This window comes from Haliaeetus albicilla, chromosome 13, assembly GCF_947461875.1.
Source record: "Haliaeetus albicilla chromosome 13, bHalAlb1.1, whole genome shotgun sequence".
Classification (NCBI taxonomy): Eukaryota; Metazoa; Chordata; class Aves; order Accipitriformes; family Accipitridae; genus Haliaeetus; species Haliaeetus albicilla.
The window spans coordinates 7709729-7736753 of NC_091495.1; the positions used below are offsets into that span (position 1 = coordinate 7709729).

The 27025-nt window shown below is 45.2% G+C and overlaps 1 protein-coding gene across 3 annotated transcripts in view; it reads right to left on the reverse strand.

Moving 5' to 3' along the window:
* Positions 1-810: 810 nt before the first annotated feature.
* Positions 811-27025, reverse strand: part of LOC104317978 (calpain-2 catalytic subunit) — a 28621-nt gene continuing 2406 nt past the window's right edge. Inside the window, exons 3-20 of one of the 3 annotated variants that reach the window (XM_069800063.1) lie at positions 19661-19779; positions 19145-19278; positions 18092-18260; positions 15998-16081; positions 14391-14476; positions 13044-13118; positions 12661-12821; positions 12138-12319; positions 9224-9435; positions 8375-8411; positions 7454-7519; positions 6825-6882; positions 5768-5832; positions 4559-4627; positions 3879-3957; positions 2735-2851; positions 2177-2235; positions 811-1526 (exon numbers count right to left, since the gene is read on the reverse strand). In XM_069800063.1, coding sequence (XP_069656164.1) covers positions 1503-1526; positions 2177-2235; positions 2735-2851; positions 3879-3957; positions 4559-4627; positions 5768-5832; positions 6825-6882; positions 7454-7519; positions 8375-8411; positions 9224-9435; positions 12138-12319; positions 12661-12821; positions 13044-13118; positions 14391-14476; positions 15998-16081; positions 18092-18260; positions 19145-19278; positions 19661-19779 — 1796 coding nt within the window. In that variant the 3' untranslated portion in view covers positions 811-1502. Of the gene's footprint in view, positions 1527-2176; positions 2236-2734; positions 2852-3878; positions 3958-4558; positions 4960-5715; positions 5833-6824; positions 6883-7453; positions 7520-8374; positions 8412-9223; positions 9436-12137; positions 12320-12660; positions 12822-13043; positions 13119-14390; positions 14477-15997; positions 16082-18091; positions 18261-19144; positions 19279-19660; positions 19780-27025 lie in introns of those variants that run through there. The other 2 variants (XR_011327414.1, XM_069800064.1) reach the window with 2 other exon arrangements.

Consider the following 27025-nt stretch of genomic DNA (forward strand, 5'->3'; position numbering starts at 1 on the left):
CTCTGTGTGTTGTAGTGTCAAGTTTTTATTAGACCATCTGAAAATGTTACCAGTAGGACACACTGCTGTTCTATGTTACACTAACATTCAACTACTTTCTGTATGAAATTGAACCCCTCCTCCCCCATTCATTCAAGACAGTCTTTCTGCATTTAAAATTAAGCCAGATCTGTTACTTGCATATAAGCTTCATTAATCTTAAAAGCCAAGGGCCATACTTAAGAAAAAAAACCTTGATACTTGTATTTTCCAAATAAAGCCGCTCCCAGGGAACTATCCTTTATATCAATGGATTTGGGAATAATCATTTGATAATGAGCACTATTTAGAGGATCAAATCCATCCTTAAGCATATTTATGAAGTGCCTCACTGCCTTACCCTTCAGGCTCATGTTTTCCTATTAGGTAAGTCAAGTCCTTACTGCTTTCTGAAAAGGTGCCTGTAAGTACACGTAATTGTTCATAGGAAGGAGGATACAATTCCTCAGGTAGGCAAACTTAAGTCAGCCAGCTGTAGTAAGAACTCTTGGAAGCAGCAATCTGCTCCTGTTCACAGCTTCATGATTTTAACAGGTTGGGTATGGGGTATAGAGCATCACTTACCTTTCTTGGAAACCTTTAGTTTTTCAAGCATTAATCTTTTAAAGAATCAGACTATCTAAAATTTTGTTAACTGACACACATCTAGAGTGATGTCAGTGCCTAGTCTGCTCCAGAATGCTGTTTTTCCCCTTTAAAGGCAACATGCTCTTCCTGACAGCAAAAGCTCTGCAGATTTTCTCTGATGATCTAAGAAAAAAAAGTGCTTACTTGCAGAAGGAATAACTTTTTATTTAAATACCTTCTTGTATTGCAAAGGAAGATAAATAAGATACCTGAGAGCATGGGCTTTCTTTTGGAAGCATCTGGTTGCCAACAGCCTCCTGCTATAGGCACATCAATGGTCAGGAGGGAAGGACTTGTCCTTCAGTTTGGTCAAATGTGTACTTGCTACTCAAATTCTTCAAAGAATATTTAACCAGAATAATGCTGGGCCTTGGCAGAAAGCACACAAGGGACCCATAATGTTACCTAAACATTATCTGTATTCAGGGATATGCAATACCATCCCTTTTCTAGTTTCAGGTATGCAGGGAGCTGTTACTCAGAAAGCACTTATTAAACCAAACTGTCTAAGCTATAATGAGCTTTCTTCCAGAAGTCATATAAAACACCTTAAATACAAAGATTTGTATTTTCAAAAGTTGTACTGAGGATTTATACTGAATTAAAGCTTTTGTACAGAGGATATATAGTAGTAGATAAAGACTGTCAGACCCATTAAAATGAAGTTGCAGATTCTGCTGTTGTTGAAGTAGAACACTTTCCTTCTTGTAACTGTGTGCAACATTTGCCATGCATAAGTTAAGGCACATTCATGTTAAGATATTACTTGTATGTTTGCTTGATTATCTTCATCTGATCTTGCTCTCTTTGAGGTCTCTTGAGCTGATGTCAGTGGCTCAAATGACAGTAAAGCACAGCCACTATAACAAGAGAGAGAGGAAAATGGCCCAAGGTTAAGTTTAGTAAAAACACCCGTAGCAAGTATGCACGTTCACATTTCTAGCATGAGGAAGAAAGTAAGTCTACCGTTACAGAAGTAATTTTAGGATCTTTCCTGAATGATTTAAATTTATCTCTCATTTAAGTCAGAAGACTTTTGGGATGATTTGCACAGTCCTATGTAGGTCCAGAAGTAAGTTACGTTCAGGTAATAAGCAAGTTGAACACGTGTAGGAGGGTAGTTTTCTCCTAACTTAGTTCTTTCTGCAGGGCACACGGTGCAGAAAGAAGCAAACGTGGTCATTACCATGAGTCACTACTGCATTTACATTTTACCCTGCTGTTGACAGAAAAGGCAGGGAAGAAGCCTGCATACATGTTGGCCAAAATTACTGCCAGTAAGTGAAAAGTGGCAGCACATTCGAGGAACCTGGCCTGTCTGTTAGAGAATACAATGTGATGTAGGTACATTTTAAAAAAGGGTAACCTTTCTTAAGACTGCTTATACACAATCTATATAAATCCAGCATATTTGTGAATACATATAATCAGTCAGAATGAAGCAGGAGTCTCTACTGTTAACCTCCCCCCAAAAGATGACAACAAACATTTTAGAGCTAAATGAACTTACATTGACAAGGTTCAATTCTATTGTTCCAGTTTTCTCAGTATCCAGTTTTCTAAACATTTCTGTGGTAACAGAGAGATGACAGACAAGGATGAATATAGGAACTAATTGGAAAGCCCTCCCATTCCTTGTGCTTCAGAATCAAAAAGGAATTTAGTCCCAGAGTCTAAAATTTATGACAACAGTCTACACCCCAAACCAGAAAGGGCCACTCAAGTCATTGCATGCTCATGTGCAAGAATGAGACTGAACATTTTTAGTGGTTCAGTCTGTACTAGTAACTACAAGTAACACTACTTGTCAATCTGTGTTTAGACTGGTTTTTGTTTTTAAATCAACATTTAGTTGTTTGCATGAAAGACTGCCTGGCTCCATCCAGTTCAGCAGCCTGGCCTCAACAGCTGATTCCTAGATCTAGGAGGAGCATGCAGACTGGGTTGCCGGAATGATAGCTCAGCTTTGAAGTTGCTTTGGTTCCAGTACAAAGTTGTCTGAATAAATTATCTTGGACTTGAAAACACAAAGCAACAGAGTCTGTCAGGTTATTAAGCGTGTACTCACTGAACAAGGTTTCCAGCCGAATCAAACACCGGACAAAGTTATCAAAGTCAATGATGAGGTCTTCATCAGCAAAACGAGCCACAATGATTTGATGTAACTGGCAGTTCAGTTTGAACCCTAAAAATACAACGTCAAGGATTTAAAAAAGAAAAGGAAGAAAAAAAAATGCAAAAAGCTCCAACCAACAAAAACCCCACAACCTTATACACTGCCGGAAATTCAATTAGCTACTTTTGGTTAAATTCTCAAATGTTAAGAGTATTTACTCCATTTTTTGAAACTCCCAACAACCCCTTCTGTACTTGGAGTGATTCAGAGCTGTGACTGGGTCACATGTGTTTTTCCTGCTGCATGTGCTCCCACACTTGTACTCCTGTTTCCCAGGGGACATGGCCAATTGCTCCAGCTCATGGGCCTTCCCTGGGTGATGAGGTGGCTGCCAGACTCAGCCCATTGAGACCCGAGATGAAGCCGCGGCTTTCTTTGGGCAAATGGGTCTCTATTTCCAAAGAGTATCTAAACTTTGGGACAAAAAGAAATGCTGCCTCATCTTGCACGGTAACAGGAGGGGAAAGCTCCAGAAAGCCCAAACACAGACATTAAGATGGCCCCAGAAGATCAGTAAGTTAATTTGGGATCATATGGCTCTGTGATACCCCACTCACTCAGTGCTGTAACTCAGATTTGCTTTTCAGTGGTTGCAGTAGCAAACTGACTCTTCTTTTAATGTTCTTGTGAGCATCACCCTTTGGTCAAGCCACTTCCATTCCCTAGATCACAGTGTCCCAGTTTTACCGGCTTATGCCAAAGCCACATATACCCAGAGGGACTCACTGAAAGACAACAGTATGCTGTTAGAAGGCCAGACTGTTGCAGTTATTTGTGCTTCTCTGAAAGCTGGTCACTAAAGAAACTAACTGCAAACCTGTCACTCCTTTGAGATGCTTTTAGTATGCCAACATGGCAAGACACTGCTACCCAAATACAGGAACCCAGGCTGAGTATCTATATTAAACAGAGGCCTTTCAGGTCTGGGAACACAGGATTTTTCAGCTTACAAGTGATATACAGGAGACTTGTGAGCATCTATCAACGCAGCTTGAAACTGGTATTATCTTAAAAAAAGACAGACCAATATAAATACCTGCTGTTTCCAGCGCTCTCCTCATCTCATATGAATTCATGGTACCGGATCGATCCACATCGATTTCCCTGTAAATTTTCTGCAGAACACAAAACCCAAAGTCAAAACCTGTCAATAATTCAGAGCATGTTTTGGCTTTCATCGCAAGTCAAGCATTGTGAAATGCAGCCTGCACGTTACTTAGAAGCATTTGCAATGTTGGTCTGAAGGACTAGGTAGTTATCTCCGAGTTCATCTAAAAGCAGCTTTAGAAAGTAAGTCGTTTTCATGCAGCAGCCAGAGCAGATAAAGGCTCCAGAGGATTCCTTGAATGCCCGTGCAAAATGGCACTATTCTTACCAAAGTGGCAAGAGTGACACCAAACTCGCACCATTAAGTGGGAAGGCTAAACATACTTGGATGCGAGTTAAAACAAAACAGAAACCCCTCTGAGGGTAAGGCAGGAGGAGAGGCAGCCTCTCCTTCAGTCCTTCACCCGAGCACCTGAAGGACAAGCAGTTGCCCCCCCTAGGACTCCAAGGGACAAAACCTGGGGGACCGAGGACACAAACGCATTGTGAGCTGAAGTGAGAGTCCCTGCTTTGGGAAGTGTGATTGTACACACTGTACGAGGCAAAAATTGGTCTGCAGCCACCTCTACATTTGATATTGCATATTCTCTCAAAAAGGTTGTGTCTTACCTGGTATTTCTGAATCTTTGTCCAGAGGGTGTGGAACTCCTTCAGTCCCAGTTTACCACTCCCATCATTCTTTGTTGAGTTAAGGGAATCTCTCAGCAGGAAAGGAAAAGGGGTTTCCCTCCCTGTGCTGGGTTTACTTACATGGGCAGTTGTGACTTAATACTTGAAACAAATTGCAATTAAGAAAAGGATGGAAAGTCTTCTCTGAAAGACTCATCCTGTTGAATACACACTTGTTGCCCAAGATGTCTTTCTAAATCGGTAAGATGATGGATTCATTTAAACCATGATCAGTTCACAAGCTCTTTCTGCTCTTCCTTTGGCAGCTCTCTCTCTCTTTTCAATACATGTATAAAACAGCCGAGATGATGCCGTTTTGTTCTGTGTAGTTGGTTCAACACCTGCAGTTACAGGAGCATGAGTCCTAAGTCCGGATTATAAACAGGAAAAGCCACAACCAAGCCTGCTATTTGGAGAACTTAAGTTCTTGCACAAACAGCTAACAAAAGAACCTGGTGACGGCATCAGTCCCAAAAACTGCTAAGGAGTCCCTACAGACTGCCATATTTTACACCAAATTATAGCAGAGCATCAATTTGGTTTGGTAATTTTCCCTTTTTCTAACTATGCAATTCAACTCCCACTGCACAGAGAAGCTGAACACAACTATTCTTAGACTTGATCCTTCATCCTACACTTTTGCCCTTGTTCTTAGGAGTAAAAGCTCCTAAAATCCAACATGCTCTCTACTTCCTGTATTTGTTTCCCCCATTTTCTATTTGCTAAGTCCTCATGGCTTTACGATGCCCTTACCAACTCCAGGCAGACAGCAGAGCAGTGAAGCACACCCAGGTGTGCATGTTCAAACTCTGCAGCCAAGGCTATCCACACCATGCTGAGAGCCAGGTGCCTTTTCCCAGCATGAACATCACTTTGTCCCCAGCTAAACCAGAACACACAAATGCTGGGAAGACTTCAAACCAGATCGTCCTGTCTGATAATGGATTTTCCCTGCTGCCTGGGAGAAGGCATGTGCCACGGTCCAGCAGTAATAGCAAGGACTACCATTTTTATTCAGGGGAACCAGGGTAAAATGAGCTTCACCTCAGGAGTTATTAGTACATCAGTATGGACCCACCACTGCAAAGGCAGCTCACCTACTTCAGCACAGGCAGAAGAATATCATCTAGGCACAGCCATAAAGGATACATCTAACAGGTCAACCATTATTTTGCATGTCTCAATACTAAAGCCATCAGATTTAATATCTTTGCCTGTAAAGAAAGAGCAAGAGACAGGATTATCACCGCACGCTGTACCATAGCACCTTCCTAAATAGCTCATAAGCTCTATAACCAGCGTATACACATCAGCCCTTATTTGCTTCTGTGTCATCGGTGACTTCCTTTGACAAAGACGCTTAGGGTGAAAGTTAGCTGTGACGTTTCCCCAAGCAGACAGCCCAGTTAGCCTAGTTTGTGGGTGTGCTACAGAAGCAACAGGCAGAGATAAAGCTCTCCTGCCCTAATTGTCTGCCTACAAAGACAAGGGTGGACTTTTGTAGACAACATTGCACTTCTGACCTTTGGAGGTCAGTGGTAGGTAGCTTCATGCAAAGGAAGAACATCAAATCAAGCTTGGTAACCAGCAATACACCATTGCTAACTGGCTGGTGCACACAGACATACAACACAGTCCTGGCTACCTGGCTAAGATTTCACTTTGGAAATTAAAGAGACTCTTACTTCTCCAAGCACTTATTTCTCGAGCACTGTTTAATGGAAAGGAAAATGATACAGAGCCAAGCTCTGAATCACTTCACAGAAAAAGAAGCCCAAAGTTTCTCCTCCTCAGGGACACCCCAGACCATTGGGCTGGGCTACTGTTTGAATCCTGAGTGGTTCAATACTAAAAGTAGCACCAATACCTTCTCTTGATTATTATCAAGCATTAATCAAATCCGTCCATCTTCCCAGCAGCCAATTCCCAGTAGCAGACCCTGGGATAAAAGGCCATATGCATCCTGCCAAAGCACACGTCCCGTGAAACACACCTTTGGTGCAGGCACAGCCCCGGCATTTTTACAACCCCCTGAAGAAGCAGAGATAGCACGTGGCCACGGCCATACGGAGAGCCAAGCCACAGGCCTGGGGCAGAGCCCGAGGCTTTCACTCTGCCTGGGTCAATGGTGCGCTCTGTGCTCTCACGGCCACGCTGGAAATCTGCTGGCGGCCAGCTGAAGCCACAGTTGGAGGAAGGTACTTACGTTTAGCCATAATTTTATTCAAGATGTTGCGCAGTTCGAAGGCGGAGATCTCTGCATCCTACAGAAAAGAGAAAAATTTTTCACTGTGAGCTGCAGACACCGTCTATCTCATAAGCAGCTTCTGACTCCTTTGGGTGAGTTGGCCAAGTTCAAACATCCCTTGGAGTTTGTTTCCCCTGGATGGAAATGCAAGTGGTAAGCTCTCCCCACCTCCCATTCCCAGGAGCACCACCAATTCCCAGGCATTAGCACACCTGGCTGTGGGGTCTGCCCGAGACCCCAGGCAGGTGGGAGCAGCCTGGGGAGATGGCCCAGCCCAGCCCTCATCATCTCCCAGAGCGAGCCATGCCCCAAGCGCCTGCATCAAATGCTCTGCCCCAAGGGCAGAATTAGGAACCTGTGGAGATCAAAGTCGAGCCTGCAGTTCAAAGAGAGCGAAGATTGTTCGGCAGGAGCGCTCACAAATCTGTTCTGTAAGCAGGTGGGTAACTACACAGATTTTTGAATGCACAATTGTGCACAAGCTTGAGATCTGACTCCGTGCAAGAATTAAACTTCATCCTGGGGGAGGCATCTCTCTTACTGGTTACATGGGTGAGCGGGTAAGATGTTAACAGAAAAACACTCACACTTCCTGCTAGCTGTCCAAAAAGCTTTTTAAAGCTGGGTTCGATGTCATCTTCGCTGATCTCGGTCTAAAGGAGAGAAACAGAGAATATGGAAAGGAGGAACTTTTCTGCCTGAAAATGACTTAATGCATTTCCTTGCCCCTAGCAAAACACAATTTAAATGGCAAAGTTGAAGGTACAGAGTGCTTTTACTTTGATTTTAATCAGTTTTATTGTCAGGGGTGCCTCAAAATGCTGGTGTTGGAAACACTGCAGGAATTAAGAGCTTTTGCTATGGCATTTACAAAAAAAAAAAAAATTAAAGAAAATTTAAAATTCTTTGTTCTATTAAAAATCACTATCAAATTCAGAATTTCGCTGTTGCTGCTACTACTACTGTTGGACTAGCTGTCTTCATTTAAAGAAAAGAAAGCAAAATGTTAAGTTCTCATCTTGAAAAAAAAAAAAAGGAAAAAAAAAAAAAAAGAAGTCACACAGAGGGGTAGATGCATTAGCAGGCAAAACATCCCCAGCTCCAGGAAGACCAAACGTATACGGTGAGCCACTACTTACTCATGGAAACAATATCACGTGCAAAAACACCCCCCTATGGCTAAAGGGCTGCACTCCTGGATTCCTGGAGTACAAAAGGAATTTCCTATGGCTCCAGTTACCCCTACAGAGAGCACCTGATCTCTGCTACCTGGGAAGCCCAAGCTCACCACTCTGGATAAAGGACAACATGTGTTTCCATTATTGCTTATGATGTTCCCATTTGCTGGACATTCAACTATGGATATTGAAAGATCTGTTTCCAAAGTGGGACAACAGTTCTTGATTATGCTTATAGAAAAATGCTACCCTGCACACGGAACAGGCTCTGCAACCCCACTTATTTACAACAAAATTGTCTCCATTTAAAACATTTAAGTTAAGATATACCTCTTCAAAATTGGCCTCAATTTCATCATCTATGACCCTAGAAAGATAAAGAAATCAATATTAAAACCAAAACAAGTCACTTCTCTGATGCTACAGAACCATACAACAAAAGATTACAGAATAGTAGAAAGGTTTTTGCTTGCTTTGAATTAGGGAACTCAATATGAAAGGTCCCACACCCCTTCCCAAGGCCTTAGCCCAGCTGCTTTTCTAAGATGCAACATGTCTCAATCTTTTCATGGCTTCACAGCTAACGGTGTGGTTTGAGCCAGTTCCATTAAAACCCATTTTATCAAAGGTATCATTTGGTTGAGCAAGTATCTTGAATTTTTTTCCAGCCTGATCTCAAAGGTGTGAGATCAATTGTTGTGATCAGTGTGTTCCCAGACAGCCGAAAGCACACGCATTTCTGTCTCCCAAGCAGGGAACCCAGCCTGCAGCTCTCTGGGGCTTTCTTCTCTCCACAGACCAATCTGTGCTGTGGTGCCCAGCTGCCTACAGCCCAATAACTAAAAACGTCTGCCCAGGTAGTGCTGGTAATAATAATAATAACGATAATAGAAAAAAAATAACAAAGACAACAATAACTTGTTATTATTTTTCTTCCACCATTCCTTCCTGCTAAGTTTACTCAAACTTTCCTCAGTTGCACATGGGGAAACTGGGGACAAACAAGAACGGCTGTGACCCCATCCACGCAGGGCGACTGGGCATTGCCCCTTCCCGCTCCCTGCAGGAAGCCAACGTACCCCTGCCCTGGGCTGCTCCATCCTTCCACACCCACGAGAAGGACCAGAGATCACCCATGTGCCCATACCGTTCTTACGTGGTTACAAAAAAGCTACATACGTGGAGTTTGCATTTTTTTCAGAGAAGACTCGCAGACAGAAATCCCCATTCTTGTTGGGTTCAAAGGTTGAGGGCACGACGATATATTCTCCTGCAGGGAGCTTGAACCGGTTCAGCACTTCTCGGAGGTTGATAAAGGTGTTTGATTTTTCCCTTGCTTTGTTGGTCAGGAAAAAGTTTTTGCTCAGATGAATATTCGTCTGGCCAGAAAACTTATGAAAAGCAAAGAAAGAGAAAAAAACCCCACAGTTTGCATGTACTTGCATTTACAAATTAAAAGTATAACAGATACGACCATTAGATGTGGACGGACAAAAAAAGGATGTCTGTTCAACAGAGCCAAAAGAGAGAAGAGAAAGGGGGTGAGTGCTTCCCACCACAGTACTCTTGAGCTGAGGCTGCAAACGTATTTTGCAGATAATCCCAATAAATCATTCAGGTCATGCTTACATTTTGCAGGTGATGAACAGTGTGTGAAGGCATTTGGCAAACTCTTCCACCAGCTATTTTTCTTTAAAGCGAGATGGCTTACGACCCATGTCCCTCTGACCCCCAGAGCTGGTGCCACCAGGGGACTGCAGCTCAGCTCTGTCTCTGAGGTCTGGCTGACTTAAAGCAGAGCGCCCGCTTACAGAGGCCTCCAAGAATAAAATAAACGTTACACATTATAAAAGCATATTTGGAGTGTAACATCTTCCAGAACAAACTCTTTTGCAGAGGGTTTTACAGGTGGGCTAGCTCAGCTCTAGAATCAAACATCAGGAATGTGCATGGTTCAGAAACCTCCCCCTCCCATCCTCCTGGATTTTTAAGGATGCAAAACCAGTCAGACCCGCTGTCACGGTAGGAAATAAAATTCCACCTTTTGGGGAAAAGTCACCAGACTGTAGCTAGAGTCTCTTTTTTTATGGAAATCAGGTTTTTGGACCACTAGGGTGAAAGCTGAGTGGCTGACAGAGTACTGCTAAGGCTTTCAAAAGGTACATAAGAAATTTAATTAACTGGCAGCACCATTTCCTTTCCTGATGAAACCACGTTTTACATAACAGCAGCTGGTTTGAGCGTAGCCTCAGGAGCTGTGAGGTGCCCCGGCTGCTTTGCATGCACCCTCGAAGGTACAACAAGCCCCATAATGAGATTACCCAGGCATTTTGCTCAACCTCATTTGTTCCTCTGAGGAGCAACAGCTCAAAGGCATCTGCAGCCCTGCCTCCTATTGCATAGGCATCACTGCGTTGCCACCCCTCTCTGATCCCTGGGGCATGCTGCTATTAGCTACCTGCAGGTAGAAACAGACAAAAACCAATAAAGACGGTGCTTAGGGAAAAGAAAATATACACTTCCTTGGAATATTAGTTGTCTGTCAAACATGAACTCTGTGCAAACCTGAGAAAGCAGCTGTGCTCTGGGGGAAGAGGTGTGGGTCTGGGCTGGGAGAAGACCCATGGAAGAGCAGCTTTGGTGAGTTTCTGCAGTATAGAGAGCTCTCATCCCAACCCAAGATGCTCTGAAAACGCATCACGGGCTCAAGGCCCCTTCCAGAATAAATGGCCTCTAACTTTAAGACTCTGCACAGTCAATATTGTCCTGCAGTGAAGGAGGATCCTCTGAACCATTTCTTCCCACAAGCCATTCAGCCCCAACTCTGCACCTTGACCACCAATGCATGCTACGTACCTCTGGGGGCACCTGCAAGGAGAAAAGGAGAGAGTTATTTGCCTGTTCAATTGCAGCTCCAGGGCTACTTCTTTTCACTGCTGTTCAGCAGATACATCCACACTCTTGAAAAAAAGACTTGGCTTGCAGGGGTAGGTGAACGCTGAGTGCCTGTCACCCAACGCTGACTGCTGGTGGAGCTCCCAGCTCCATCCTGGAGGCAGGTGAGGCTCACCCAGGGCAGCCTGGGCACAGCCTGGCACAGACACAGCCACGCTGGTCGTGGTTTCCTGCTGACCCTCTAACCTGTGGCCCGCTGTGATATTTTTTGTGGACTCTGTTTCTCTACTATTTCTTCCCACCTTCTCTTTCACCCCCCAACCTCTCCGCCATCAGGAGAGGAGGTAGGGGCTAAGCAAGACAATAATGCAGTTTTCTGTTTCCTTACGGACTCCAGGGACCTAGCTTTGCTTTAAACCTTATTTGCCTACGGGGACCAAATTCTTTGACAAGCTATTCCAAAGCTGGGATATCAAGAAAGCAAGCAGTTGCACATATTGCCTACAGTTACAGAGCAACCCACGGGCAAGACCAGTAGTCCTATTTTCAGCAGTCCTATTATTTCCAGTTAAGCACTGTTGCTTTGCAGCTCTGAACAAAATGTCCTGCTTAAGGAGTTACCATAGACACGTCTCTGACCCTTCACTCAGCAGAATGAGTTTTACAGGTGTTTTGGCTGGTTCTGCTGCTGGGCTCACGCTCCCCAAGCTAGCGCAGGTGCCCCAGCTAGTGTCACACCCCTACCATGGCTGCTCTCATTCTGCCGCTTTTCACCACAGCCTGAAAAGTGAAGGTCAGACTGGGTTTCTGCACTTTTAATTTTTGTTTTTTTAAATACTTTTTCTGCTCCTCCATTTAGAAGCACAGAGTATTATAGGTGAGAAGCAGCCTCTGTGGGTCATCTGGTCCAAGCTCCTACTCAAAGCAAGGCCAATATCAAAGTTCGATGAGGTTGCTCAGGACCTTGTCCACTCTAGGTTTTATTATCTCCAGGAATGCAGATTCCATCATCTCTCTGGGTATCTGTCCCTGTGATTGACCACTGTTTTCACGGAGGATAATTTTCTAAACATCTAAGTGGACTTTTCCTTGCTGCGGCTGGTGTCAACCCAGCTGAGTTTTGGTAAAAAGCCCAGTCTGAGAATTGCACTACCTTATTTACAGGGCGAGTTTTCCTTTTCCTCCCATGCACCTGTACTGCCTTACTTGCCTCATAAATTGCAAAGCCGATGGTATGCATGTCCTCTCCCATCTTCCTCTGCTTCCTCCGGTGCTTCTGAATCAGGCCAATGAGGAAAGTGCAGCCCCTCTCAGGATCATCAGGATCCTCATCTTCTTCCTCCAGCTTGATTAAATACTGTGGATTCGTCCAGAAAGTGTCTGGGAAGTGGATTTATGCAAACTGCTCAGAGGCTTCTTTGAAAGCAACTGTGCTGATATATACATGTCAACTAGGACAGATGCAGCTCTGACTTTCAAAATCAGCTGTGAGAAGGAAAAACTGACACTCCCCTCCCCAGGCTTTACAACCACAACTAGACCCTCACCAGGGAGACACATTTCCCAAACACCTGCACTTTTTGGACATCAGTCCTGGATATTCCAGGTATATCCTCCTCCTCCATAGGCCACCCCAAACCAGCTCCCAGAATCAGGGCCCAAAGTACAAGTGGACGAATATGAAGGGTTTCTCCACCACAGCGGTGACCACGTGCTCTTACTTGGGTAATTCCTGCAGCCCCCTGCAGTGGCTCCTCGCCTCCAGTTCCCATCCAGCTTCAGCAGGCTCCACTTCTTGTACCTGTCACTTGCCAGGGTGTCTGGAGTCAGGTTGCAGATCTCCAGGCGGGAGTAATGTCTCAAGAAGTCGTTGAACGCCATCCTGCGGGAGGCAATGCCACAGGCAACGTCTCCTTAGGATGGACAGGTTTTCTGTACAACCACCTTGTCTATCCTCCATCTCTACCACTGCCATTTAGCACTAGGATTTGGGGTGAATTTGCTCACCCATCTCAGAGAATGTACTGGGAGAGGTTACTTTTTGTGAAAAAAGCAGAGGAGAAGACATTCCCTTCAGCCTGAATGGAAACCCAGTGCTACTTACCAAAATTCTCCATCTTCATGCCTCCTGGTCAGCCGCTCCCGCACCTCAGGGTCAACACCACTCCAGTTTGGGCAGCTGAAAGACAACCCCACATAAACTACAGGGTAAAGGTTAAATCCTAAATGTAGCTGGTCTGGCACAATGATTTCACTTGCTTACAGCTCCACGCAATTGCAATACTCCACAGTATCTAGCTGACAGCAGCTCCAGGGCTCTCAAACCACAGCAGCATTAAAATACAGGGACCTGGGATATTCGATACCTCACTTCTTAAATATCCAAGGTGTTGTGGTTTAACCCCAGCCAGCAACTGAGCACCACGCAGCCCCCCACTCACCCCCTCCCCACCCCAATGGGATGGGGGAGAAAATCAGGAAAAAAAGTAGAATTCATGGGTTGAGAGAGGAACAGTTTAATAGAACAGAAAAGAAGAAACTAATAATGATAATGATAACACTAATAAAATGACAACAGTAATATAAAAAGGATTGGAATGTACAAATGATGCAATTGCTTACCACCTGCCAATCGACACCCACTTAGTCCCCCAGCAGCGATTCCTCCCACCCCCTGCTCCCCCCAGTTTATATACTGGGTATGATGTCACATGGTATGGAATATCCCTTTGGCCAGTTTGGGTCAGCTGTCCTGGCTGTGTCCCCTCCCAACTTCTTGTGCCCCTCCAGCCTTCTTGCTGGCTGGGCATGAGAAGCTGAAAAATCCTTGACTTAGTCTAAATACCACTTAGCAATAACTGAAAACATCAGTGTTATCAACATTCTTCTCATACTGAACTCAAAACGTAGCACTGTACCAGCTACTAGGAAGACAATTAACTCTATCCCAGCTGAAACCAGGATACAAGGTAAGGATCAAAACCAGTTTTATTTGCAGAAAGTGCTAATGCCTTGACTGAGACGGAGCTTTATTTTAGAAAAAGGAAGACCCAGAACAAATACTGTCCAGCCACAGAACTAAACTCCGTCTTTCATTGTTAACAACAGAAAAGGATTTTTAAAGCCCTTTTAGCAGGAAAGTTTTCTGTAGCTCACCACTGAGCCTGGGATGTTAAAGGAGCAGAAAGTACAGAGAGGCTTGTAGGAGCCACCAGCCAAATGACCGCATCTTACGCGAAGGCAGGTGTTTGTATGAAGGGCACTGCGTGCTGTGACGCCTACGTGGGAGATGACAGTGGTGGGATGCTTCTTTTAAACAGCTCAGAGCAAACACCACACTCAGATGTGACTTAGAGAGGAATCTGAAGTAGGGAGAAGACAGGTGACAGCAGAAACATGATCATACCCCTGCAGTAAAAGCCTACAGGCTACGTGCAAGCCATCGACTCACTTGTCGTTCCATTTTCCGGTCCACTCCACTTCCCCCCAGGGATTTCGGATTCTGATCAGCTTCTGCACCGTTCCTCGAAAGTTCACCTGATGGGATCAGAAGCATATGGAGAGTTATCCAGGGATTCAGCACTGTGCTCCCTTTCACCTTTTCTATGGGAATTAAAGGACATGACAGAGTAAGTATCTCAGTGCTACACAAACCCTAAAGTGTATATACAAAAACACGCACTCATCTGGTCCAAAAGCCATGAAGTCAAACTGATTTTGAATGAGGTCCATGCACCCAACCTTGTCCAGAGAAGGTTTATAGCATGCACAAATCAAAGCTCACGATAACCACAATGTCCGTTTCGTGTTGCTAAAAAAATTACCTCTGACAGGATTTCAAGCAAAGGGAACATAAAGCTGCTACAGGACTGCCAAAAAGCAGGTACAAGGGGATATTTCTCTTGAGTTGTCATTTATGTACAAACTGCCTTTTCATATTCAAATGCATCAATGCATCAGACAGGATACTCAGTGTGGCCACAACCCCTCTGACCACAGGAATGCCCCGCAATGCGGCAGCCTCAGCCCCTCCTCGCACTGCGCCGAGGCCCTGGCTTGTTATCTGCTGATCTCTGTGCACACTGAGGCCAGGCCAAACAAAGCTGTCTGAGTTTCAGTAGGAAAAGCCAATATTTATGGGGAACATACAGCACTAATTCGAGGAAGGAGCTGGCGCACCTCTAGAGCCCAAAGCCAAGAAAACTGCATAGAGCAGCAGCAGCCCAGAGTCCAGAAATGATGCTCCAGTGCCCAAGATGAACTATCCTTACAAAGCCTGCCTATATCTCCAAAGGAAAAGCCTGGCTAAATCATGCCTGTTTGTGAATTAAGGTCAAACTCCCTCTTCACTGCTTTTGCTGTGAGAGAAGAACCAAATGCAATCACATAAACCTGCCTGTTAGCAGCATCCACCTCAGTGCAGCATGTCAGCAGCTCTCTACACCTCACTCTGGAGTTTCAGAAATTATTTCGGAAACAATTGTCGGTGAAGTAACTGAAAGTCCATTACACACGTGGAAGGATGCCACGATCTGCTTCCTTTGTTTTCACTTGTCTTAACTTTGCCAGTGACCTACTCTTGGACAGGCACCTTGCACTTGAACATCGTGCCCTGCTGAAAGGTGCTGTTTGGCAGGCATTTAAGGGACAATAATTTTTTTTTTTTTTTTTTTTTGCTTGGCACGTCTCTCACACATCTTGCTGTGCATTTAAGCTACAGTACTGCCTGCTACGCAGAAGTGTGTCGAGGGGCCCGGTCACCAGCAGAGGGTAGTGTGCCCTCTGCACAGAGCTTCCCACCACCCGCTCACTGGGAAACAGCAGTGCTTATGGAAAAAGAGGGGCTTTTTGGTCAAACCCCCAAGAAGTCAAGTTTGCGTTTATCCAAACCACACCGACTAATTCAGTATTTCTCCAGAGAAAAGGGGCTCAAAACCTGATTTGGCAAAATGGGTGAGACTGGAGAATTTGCAACATGGAAGACGGATTTGTGGCTGCCACGGCCCAGGCCACGCGCAAAGCTGGCTGCGTTTCACCCCTTCGGGGTGGCGAACGTACCTCCTCCGCCCCGGTGACCGAGTACGCGTGTCCCTTCACCAGCTTCTGGGAAGTGACCGCCTCCGTCTCTGCTGCACTGGTGATCTGGAGAAGAAAAGAAGCTCGGTGAGCGTGGCTTCCCGCGCGGCAGGGGATCCAACGGAGCAAAGCTTCCCCCTCCAACGGAGGTTTAATCTCACTGGGGGGCTCCAGGGGTGGTTTAGCTGCCGCAGAGGCAACGAGAGGGATCTGTGTGACAGGCGGGGAGAGGGGAAGGCAGCACGTGTGGTGGTGCTGGAGCCCCCGGGGTCCACGTTCGTGGCACGGGGTGCGCACCAGAAGCCCTGCACCACAGCAGAGCTCCCTCCCGGCTCTGAAACACTTAAGTGTGGTGCATCCCCCCTCGTGCGTCTCCAAACGCTGTACAAAGGGGGATACACACCATGAACTCTGTGTTCTCAAGGGGCCCAGAGGAACGCAGGGGGTGACTGGTCTGAGGCTGCCCAGGTGTCACCAGGGATCGCACCCAGGTCCAGCAAGCCCCAGCGCTTTGCTTAGAGGTCAAAAGACCCCCTTCAGCTCCACAGTGGGGTGGGATGTTCCCCCTCCTTTCCTCAGCACCGCCACCCAAGGACCTGCCAGGCAGGGGAGCGGAGGGAAAAGGCTGCACTTTGGATGCCATTCATGCCTGAAGGCATATCACCCTCTCACTTTTTCATGGCCATTACAATACTCGCACAGTCTGGCCTATAAACACGGCAGAGAAAAGTCACTTCTTGCTAGAAAGTGACTGCTTGACATCTTGCTGTAATAATACTTAACCGTCTATGAAACATATGGTTGTCATTGCCTTCCCACCATTTCAGAAAGTGTGTGATCTTCAAACAAGCATATTTGAAGCTTCAAAAAAAGAGAGGGTGGGATCAAGCAGGCAGGATTCCTGCTGTCAATTCACGCCCTATTACTGCCCCGCAGTGCACTCTCCATGTAATGCTTAACCTCTGCGTCCCTATTTCTCTTACAGGAGAGAAGGGAAGATTTTACAGGATTTTTTCAAAGGCTAAACTCATTAATAATCAGTTTACAATATAGAAAGTGTCAGCATTTACCAACAACAGAATATATTTACTCTCCCTCACCCCCAACAAGAGATTTGTATCAATCTGGGGCAAAAACCCAGATGTCAGATTCTTATCTAAATGCAAACGAGTAAAACAGGCCTCCAAAGTGCTGCAACGTTGCATGCTGACATTAACCAAGTACTTTTCCTGCTGTGAAGCTTCCCTCTCCTGAGACTCTGCTTTAACTTGAAAAATGGGAGGAAACGTTTGAATTTGTATTATGAATGGAGTTCTTGTAAACAGTTTACCTTCCCTTTAGACATAACTAAGATGTAATCTCATTTGGGAGCAGGGTGATTATCACAATAACAATACCTAGACTCATTTCAGTAAGGCTAAAAGCGATGCTGAATCCTTGCAGGCAGGGCCAAAGTGCCTCTTTTCCTTCTCGTGCAGGTTCAGCTTTTGACAACGTGTTTTCCCATAAAGCCTTTTAAAGGCCTGGCAACAGTCCGAGCCTCCCCGCTTCAAGAACAGAGTCCAGATTTTTTTGGGAACATTTTGGTACAATTTGTGCAACAAACAGGCTACAGCAAGGATGGAGGTTACCACCTCTGAGCATCCGACTGCAGGAGCCATTAGCAGCAGCTTTCTGTCCAAACCTACTCAGCCCGTACCAACCTGCTGCCAAGCTACAGGCTTTCTCAAGAACAAAAACGTACATCAGGACCCCTAATGAGTTCCCTGTATGATTCGTTACCATGAACCTATGAAACAGCAAAAGCTCTAGGTCTTGAGGAAGAAACACAAGGGAGGCAACGATCTTTTACACATGAACTAATGAAGTCTACATTTCAACCTAACCCCCAGAAGAGCATGCGCCTGGGTCACACTCTTGGGTCAAATTCTCCAGACACAAGGTAGAGCAGAGAACCATAGGCAGAGGGGACCAGCAACCTTTGTGCACCTCCTGCAGATGGAGCAAGGGGCCACCCTCCAGCTGCCCACATGCACAGCAAGAGCCCAGTGTCCAGCAATAAGCCCACCAACTCACATCAATAGAGCAGCCAAGGAGAGAGCCTTTCTGAAGTGCCTTCTGAATGATTTTGAAGAGGTTGGGTGGTGCCTTCTGCAGCTCATACCATTCTGCAATTCCACCGGTGAAGTCCTCAAAGCCTTCAGTGGTGGTGCCACCAGAGAGAGACTCATACGATCCGTTCAGCCTGCACAAAAAGGACACACACACACACAACCATCAGGCTCCCTATTTTCCTCTTCTCACACACACACCATCAGCAGATTCCCCACTCTCCTCTTCTCTTGGAGAGAGGCACTCAGTTTGCCAACTGTCACAGCATTTCTGCTTTCAACAGCACCACACCAGCTACAAATGCGCCCTCCATTCAGCTTTGCTTCTTAGACCTCTGTACTTGCAGAGCCCAGCACAGAGTCTTAGACGATCATGTATACAGGTTGCAGGTTCAGTCATATCAATGACAAAAGTCATGAATGCTATTTGAAGAAAAAAATAATATTAACACAATCAAGACCAAACAATTTGCCTCCCTAGTTCCACATAGTCTTTTAATCCCTTTAACAATTATGGATCTGATTTTCAGCTGATCTAAATTAGCTCAGTTTCTTAAGTCAATTGAAATCAGTAACGTTAGATGGCAGAATTCCTCCCTGGCCATCCCCAAACTGGAAATTCAGTTTTGAGCATCTTCACCTTGAACAGAGACCTAGGCACAGGGACTGGTGTGCTTTGCATGCTGAAGCACTGCTGGCGCAAGCCCTCACAGGTGTGAGAGCACGTGAAACAGAGCTTCCCAGACCCCAGGGACAGGAGACAGCACTCTAGCCTTGCCATGAGATGCAAGAGCTATTTTTCCTGGCTAGCAGCAAAGCCAGTCCATTTGGCTACTTGTCTTTAGCACCTGTCAAGCAAAGCTTTACTAAAGCAGCCATTGTGGGATACCCCAGGAGTTGTAAAGGCTAGTAATTAGGCTGACATTTTAAATGCATGGTATCCGTGCAGTTGAGGATGCTACGGGGAAGCAGAGGCATTGGGAGATTTGAGTGGGCTGAAAGCCTGGCCTCGACTCACTTGGCGTAGGCCTTCTCCAGCAGCGCGCTCCAGAACTCGCTGCCCTCGGCCGAGTGCACGAAGAGCAGCTCCCCGTTCTTGGTGGGCAGCCTGTCGTCCACCACGACGTCCACCCACTCCCCGTACTGCCAGAACTGCAAAGAGAGCACAGACGTGTCGTCACTGCCCCACGCTGTGCACTCAGGTCACCAGGATGTTTATCTGCTAACGCCAATTTCCTAGAGGAAAATCAATCCCCTGCACAGCCAGCTTCGCCCACCCTCTTCGGGGATGCACGTCCTCAGCTGGATCTGCTGATGGAGGAAGGACCACAGAGACAGCCCCTGCTCCCAGCTCTTTGGTTAGTGGTCGTCTTCCTTCCACCACCATCACCCTCTTTGGATGTCACCGTTTTTCTGCCTGGCTCTTTGATGTCCCCCAAAGTGCTCCAGGAAACACCACACACATAGACGTAGCCAGCTACACCAGCTCCTGGCCAACAGCAGTGGGGAGGGGGGAAGGCTGTTTTCCACGTACCTGGAAGTGGAAAATTCCTGCATATCTATCCTGGAAGCTCTGGTCTTTGGGAACAACACGGGCCAGAATTTCTTCATTCAGGGTGAGAGAGGCAATAGCGGCCAAGAGCCAACAGTCCCCTGCAAAAATAAAAGAAAGAAAAAAAAGGAACAGTGTCATCTTTATTATTCAAACTTCATTTGTTAGTTTCTGTACTGCATAGGGATTGTGCATTATAACCAATAATCACCTCAGCTCTGATGAAATGATCCCTCCCATCACTTTACCTCTAAGGCAGATCAAATGTATGTACACAAATACCTGCCATTTCCAGGCAAGTGTGGAACTTTCTCAAGAACAAAGTAATAAAAAATACAAAAAAAGTAAAAGCAGGCTTTTTATGATCTATCAACATAGTTATCACCCATGCTGGGACTATTTGAAGGAAAACTTAATATTCAATTGAGTGTCTACAGATTAGGAAGCAGCATGGGGAAAATGCAAAGAGCAGGGCCTGTGGGCACACGCAGATACTCAGGGGTGCAGTTTCTCCTCAAAAGGCCAGTGTTTTATCAAGCATAGGCTGTTTTCCTTCCCCTCCTCCACATTTAATAAATGCCTGTTGACTTGCCATCCAGAGACCTATCCGGTGGACAAGCTCCCTTTAAGGTGTCTTGCCAGCTTCCTACCAAATAGGAGCGTCTTTCACCTTTTACATCTCTGGAGGGTCTTGCTAGAGGCCTCTCTGTTTAGTCCCACATCTCGTTGTTATAGTAACTCACAGAATTAACTCACAAGGTTGACAAAACTTAACAATTTTGAAATAGTTGATAAGAAATCCATTACCTTGGAGACGCTGCTATGCGATCATGTAAACTTAAGATAAGTAGAGCTAGAATACGTGCTGTATGTATAACCAAGAACATATTATTCATTAGGAATAGATAACAGTCAATGCTGGATGAGAATCAAGTAAATACCCTGTCCTTGCCTTACCTTGCTTAATTTTAATACTAAAATCAAGACCCACTTGTGCATAATGACTATGTAAATGTGAGTCCACCTTAGTATAATGAACTGGACAAGAGCATGACATGCTCAGAAGACCTTTTCACTATATAAGTTTGTGTAGCCTATCACAATTTTTGTTGTATGTCTTGCCCTGTAACATAATTGTATAAAAACTTCAACCTTTCTTTCTAAAGGTGTGCAGGTATTTGGAGACCTGGCACGCTATACTGCAGTATAGCAATAAAGACAAATATCTCGACTCGATGTGTTGACTGGCTTTTTGCACATCGGGTAAAAGAACCCAGCTTTTGGGACAACATCGTCTCTGGCACTAGTCACCGGAGCGTCGGGGAAGGTCTGAAGGCAGGCGCTGTTCCCCAGTCCCACACACCTCTTCACCCTTACTGGGATGGGGCCAACGTACACCGAGCCTCATGCCACAGCCCCAGGGCCCAGGCCGTCTGGATAGTATTTTTCCACACCATCTCCTACCAAGCAGAGGGAGGAGAAGACCACAACTATATAAACATTACCTCTATTTTTTGTAATTATTTTCAGAAACCAGTCTTACTTTAACAGAGTGGTTACCTTTCTGCTCAGCTGTGGGCCTCCTGCAGCTCATTAGCAAAGTGATTAGAGATTTAAAGACCCAGCTGATGCCCCGACTCCCACAGCCCAACACAAAACTCCTTGTTACCATTACCAGATCTGCTGTTGCCTTGCTTTGTGAACACAGGAAAGCTGGTATTACACATCAGATCCCACAAAACGGTCCTGCAGCATGTGTAGGATTGCAGGTTCAAGAAACATGAACTCACAGCTGCTAGCAAGTCAGAGGCCAGCAAAGCAGTGGTCTCTATACAGCCAGCTCTCTCCTATGGGAAAAGGGTCACAAGCTCACAGGTGGGAAGCTGGGATTCAAATGGGAGAAAGTCTCAGGGAGAGTTAACTCTAAAGCAGCTCTCAGACCCAAATCCATCACCACTCAGATAGCAGAAGGAGGAACACAGACAACGTGCAACTCCCTCCAGGATGCTCGACGCTTTTCACAGCTCATCCCCAGCAGCAGCTCTATGAATGACATCTGTCCCATGGCCCTTTTCGCATCTCACAAAAGGTAGAAGATGTGAAATTGCAGAGTAGTTTCAAAATGTGAGATGCTTTTACTATTTCATAACCTAGAGGGGAAGAACCGAACATAAAACTTTCCCCTCGGCCCTGCCTCCGGCTGCTTGTACTGCAATGGAGAAGTTGTCATGTCAGAGAAGTTTTTCAAATAGGAAAGTCACCTTGCTATTCTCCTGTGACAGATTATGAAGCAACGAGGATGTTCGCCTTCCTCCTCTGCGACAGCACATCCATCTCACCCTGCAAAATGGCAACTCGTACAGCCTCCTTCGTGTCCTTCGTGGCATTTGAGACCCTCTCCCCTGGGAGCTCTGCACCCTCCGGTGCCTGGGTGCATTCAGAGGCACCACCAAGCACAGCAAATGTGCTTGCTAGAAAAGAGATTGGGGTCAGAAGATACTAAGAGACATTTTTAGATGGGCTAATCTACAACTAACGGTATGATCCTCTGTCCCCCAGCTGCGTGAGGGCTTTAGCAGTTACCCTTCACAGCAATTTTCTTTACAGAGGACGATGTTAAAGGGGTATGCAAACAAAGCCTTTGGTCAAAAGGCAAGAACAGGACTTCAACTTCAGTTCAGCTTACATCTGCACTCTCCCATATACAGCCTGCCCGCACAAAGTTATTTTTCTGGTTTTGTGTTTTTTTGTTGTTGTTGTTTTGTTTGGTTGGGTTTTTTGTTTGTTTGGGGTTTTTTTTTGTTTGTTTTTTTGTTTGGTTTTTTTTTTTTTTAACCAAGAGAGTCTTCAAACAAACCTGACAACATGGTAATCTCCTGGGAGAGACTGCCCAGAGATACCTTCTGTACGGACGATCCCTGTCTTCATTAAGTCTCTAAAACAGGTAGTTTCTGAACATGAGTTGGGGTTCTTCAAGTCCAAGGGACAACTACTGGCTAGAGAACAGCCCTGGTACTTTGACTGGGGCTCTTTTGGGGCCAGGCTGAATTAACAGCATACTACCTCTCAATTGATATCATAGTGTCTCCACTCCTTCCTCCTTAACTTGTTTTTCTCCTGCTGGCACTCATCACACAGCAAGTCAATTCATTAACCCAGACAAAAAAGTCTTTCTGTCGCTTTACAGAGTTAAAAGAGGTCACAGCTTGTGACAGGACTCTTCTGGGTCAAGAGAGCAGTGGGTATGTTATGTATTTGGCAGTAGAAATATTGTATGTCAGAGACATCCTGAGAAAAGGGGATGGATGTAAATACACGTGTGCACTGGACCAGCACACACCACAGGAGAGCTGGGCACTCTCCATCAACACCCCAGCACTGCACACAGGTGGATAACCCTTGGCCTCCCCCATAAATATTCCTCTTCTAGCACCCAGGAACCACTGGGTGTTTAAGACCAACAAAATCCTAAAAAGAAAAGAGCAGGGATCTTAATTCTCCCTGTTGTGCCGCTGTGTTCCTGCTCCAGCAGGAACAATCATTCACAGTTGGGAAAAGTTAGCAAGCCTTAGCGAGACTTTTAACTTCTAACGAACTGCAGATCTCAAAGAATCCTGAACACTGGGAACAGGCACGAGACAAGTCACAAATACACAAACTGATAGGTTAACCGGTCTCATCTCAGCGTAGAGGCCACATAACTGATAACCCACAGGCAGGTGCCTGTCCAAGCAGCAGAACAACCCTGGCATGCATCCCACGCTCTGCAAGGCTTTTACAGACAAACATGCACAACTTGGAGTCTCTGGCATCTCAGACCTACACCAGCTAGACTAAAGCCGGTACAGATATGCTTACCCAGACTACTGGGATGCCTTCACGTGGTTAGGTAGATCCATGCTCTCATCCAGACTAAATTAGATAAACCCAGAAAGAAAGCAACTCAGCCTGCTCAGTACCGCTGTGCTAGTCCTAAGGCACAGCTGGGTAAAACCATACAGCTCTTGGCCTCTACAACAAAGCTGCAGGCAGAGCTGAAGGCACTTAGTGCATGCTCTATCGGGTGGGTGGGCACAGCTGGAGGAATATCCTACACCCTTTGCTTGCAGTCAGCTGTGGAGGTGTTTTTCCTCTCAATTGCTCAACCTGCAGCACAAACCAGAGTTCACGTTGCACAGCCTTACTCGACCAGGCAAACTGGACCACTCCAAGAGAACCCCAAAGCATCTGACATCGGTCTTGCCAACCTCAGAAAAACCGTGCTGATTTAACTTAGCAGCCGCTCTGGCTCAGAGGGCAGCTGTCCCACCATTCTTCCAAAGAAATATTAGCATATCTATTCCATAAACAAGGCAGGGGCTGGGCAGGCAGAGAGCTGCACAGAAAGAGTAAATGAACAACTCAACATGACCACAGTAGCTCAGGAAGCCTTGGTCAAGAAGCTGCTCAGGCATCTAGATTAAGAGCATACAACCTTTAATGCTATAATACATCTTTGAGTCAGATTTCCCCTGTAGATAAGAAGCTCTGAAGTTCAACAGGAGAAACCCCCCCGAGGACCTCTAGGCCCATAAGCAGAGTTTATAAAGAATTTCCTTTACTTTCTAGCTGTCTTATCAAGGCAGACATGAAGAGAAAGAAACAGCAGACTTGGTTGTAAAATCTCTCTGTTGAACTTTATACTGGTTTCTAAGAAGAATTTGGAGTCAGAGGAACATAGATCTTAACTTGGACAACTCTGGGCAAGATCTTCTTGAGGTTAAAAGGCAGATGCAGCATATATGGGAGATGCACCGCCCTTTGGTTTCCACATTTAGAAGTGCTCAACAGTCAGGATATCATCTCTCCCTTTCTGAACAGTCATCACTAAAAGTAGACCTGATAATTCAAAGCCTGGATGACAACAGCTTGTGATAACACCTGGAGTTTTAGCCTGCACTAAGTAAGCCTGAGCAGGGTCTTTACCAAATAGTCTTAACTATAAGAACTGGTACTTTTGTAAGGCCCTTGACAGTGACTTTCCTTTGACAGAGAGGGAAAGTCCAAGAGGAGGCTAACAGACAGGTTACTTATACGAAGAATTTGAAAGGAGTGTTAGCAAGGCTAGGTTAATCATGGAGAATTTTTGTAAATGCACAATACAATAGGCAGAACAAGGTTATCAGAAAAGGGAATATTATCAGGCTGAGTTTATTTATATTAACAAGAAGTACTATTTTTTCCTGTTGTGCTTCCTTTTTGCTGCTACCAATGTTTTACTTATTTCCATCTCTGCATTTACCTAATCTCCAGCTATAAACAAGAATGTTACAAGAAGTGTAATTGCAAGGCAAGCATAAATAGCCATAATGGCTTAAAACTGGCCATTCTGGAGAGCAAAGACAAGCAAAGCATCCTCATGAGGCACCTGGAGGGCTGTAAGCAAAAGGCAGCTCCTCTGGTCCCTGCACAGCCCATGTAAGGGTAAGGAAAAAATGTACATTCAGCCAATCACAGACATGTCATTATTTTAACACGCTCATAGCTACAGGTTAACAACTACTGAATGTATTTGTATTAATACCATGGGACTCCAGGAATTTTTCTGGTTAGAAACATGAGGCTGTGGCAACCCACTTACAGTAGAGTGGTTGCCAGCGTGGGAAAACTAGGCATCTAATTTTCTAAATTCATTCTATTTAATTCATTATTTTTCCACACGTTTTTATGCAAGGAGGAGACACCAGTGACTGAACAGCAGAAGAGAGATATCGTGCAGTGTACGCCCCAGTGTTGTGATACCATGGTGACATCCCCTCCAAAGAAGGCGGTTAAGGGTGAATAAGCTTCCTCTCCCCAGTGGCTTTGGTTCCTCCCCCTTGCTATAATGAGTCACCACATCCCATGTGCTGCGGTTCTGAGCCAAATACCATCATTGACTTCAGATATGATACTGCAAAACTAACTCCAAATACTCTCCCTTAAAAGTTTCTCCTAAAAAGCAACAAAAACAGAATAAAGGATAATCCAAAGCCCAAGGGGTAGAGTTGTGGTGTCCAGAGAACCTAATGAACTGTCGCCTTGGTGAGATGACAATCTTTTCTGTGCTGATGATCGGCTGTGCCTCTTATGCATCATGGTATTGTATAGTCCAGGTAAAAAATGATGAAACAAATTTATAGGCTTCATCTGGCCCACAGACTAAAGACTCTTGGGCTAAAAGAAACATCTGTACCACCGCTCATTAGCCAAGCTGTTCAGTTACACTTCCCCTGCCACGAAGCCTGTTGCAGCAGTGACAGGTACATCTGCTTTGGACGCCTCATCTGTCCCTGTGGTATTCGAAGATGTTCTGAATGGCTTAGCACAGCAATGAAACTCCACGTGGGCACAGGTCTGTTGCTTTTTGACCAAGCCTTTTGGGGAATAAACAGATGACAAAAGCTTCCTACAGAAAAAAGCAACATAATAAAAAGCACAGGTTTCCAAGAGCACCTGACATCTTCCAGTGCAGTCTTTGTGACATCCCAAAATGTGATGTCATTGGGATGGGAAATCAGTGTCAGCACACAAAGTTCAAGTAAATGGAAGCTTACGCAAATGTATCAATACAAATAGTGGTGTCAGATGAGGCAGTCGCCAAAAAAAAAAAAAAAAAAGGCATTTGTACTCCACATCTGGTACATCTGCTATCTGAAAAGCAGAGATTCAATACAGACAGGCTCTTAGTAACTCAATGACTATACAGAGAAAAGATCAACAGCATCTAATTTTTAATCAACCCCTAAACAGTCACACAATACCAAAATCCTGCCCAGATTCCCAGGAGGACAGTAGGGCGAGTCATAGCAGTAGTTAGCCATGGTGAAAACAGTAATACAAACAAGAACACTAATAACCTCCTATTCAAATGTTGATTCAGGAGGTAAAATAATAGCAGCTGTGAGTCAGTGTGTACCCTTTGGTGGTACTGTATAACCTCACGAGAACATCTAAGTGCTCTAAAGATCACTAAGGCAACAAATGCTTTCATCCATTTAAAAAAAGATTTGGCATTAGCAACAGCAACTCCACAACGTGAAAACCAAGTTACAAATCTTTCATTACAGTGCTCTTGCTGCCACAACATCTGGATAGAAAAGCTAGGAGTCTGCAGAAAGCAACTAAGTGCCTTCAGAAACAAGCATCTATGCAAAATGCCAGCTGTTGAAATGGCATTACAATAAACAGTCATTTCAGGTCGAACTACTCCTTAGCTGTGAAGTCTCACAATAAAAAAAAAAATTAAAAAAAAAAAAAAGAGAGAGAAAGAGGACACAAATGTCTGGCATGTGTGTTAAGCACTGGGACATGCTCAATGTCAAAGCA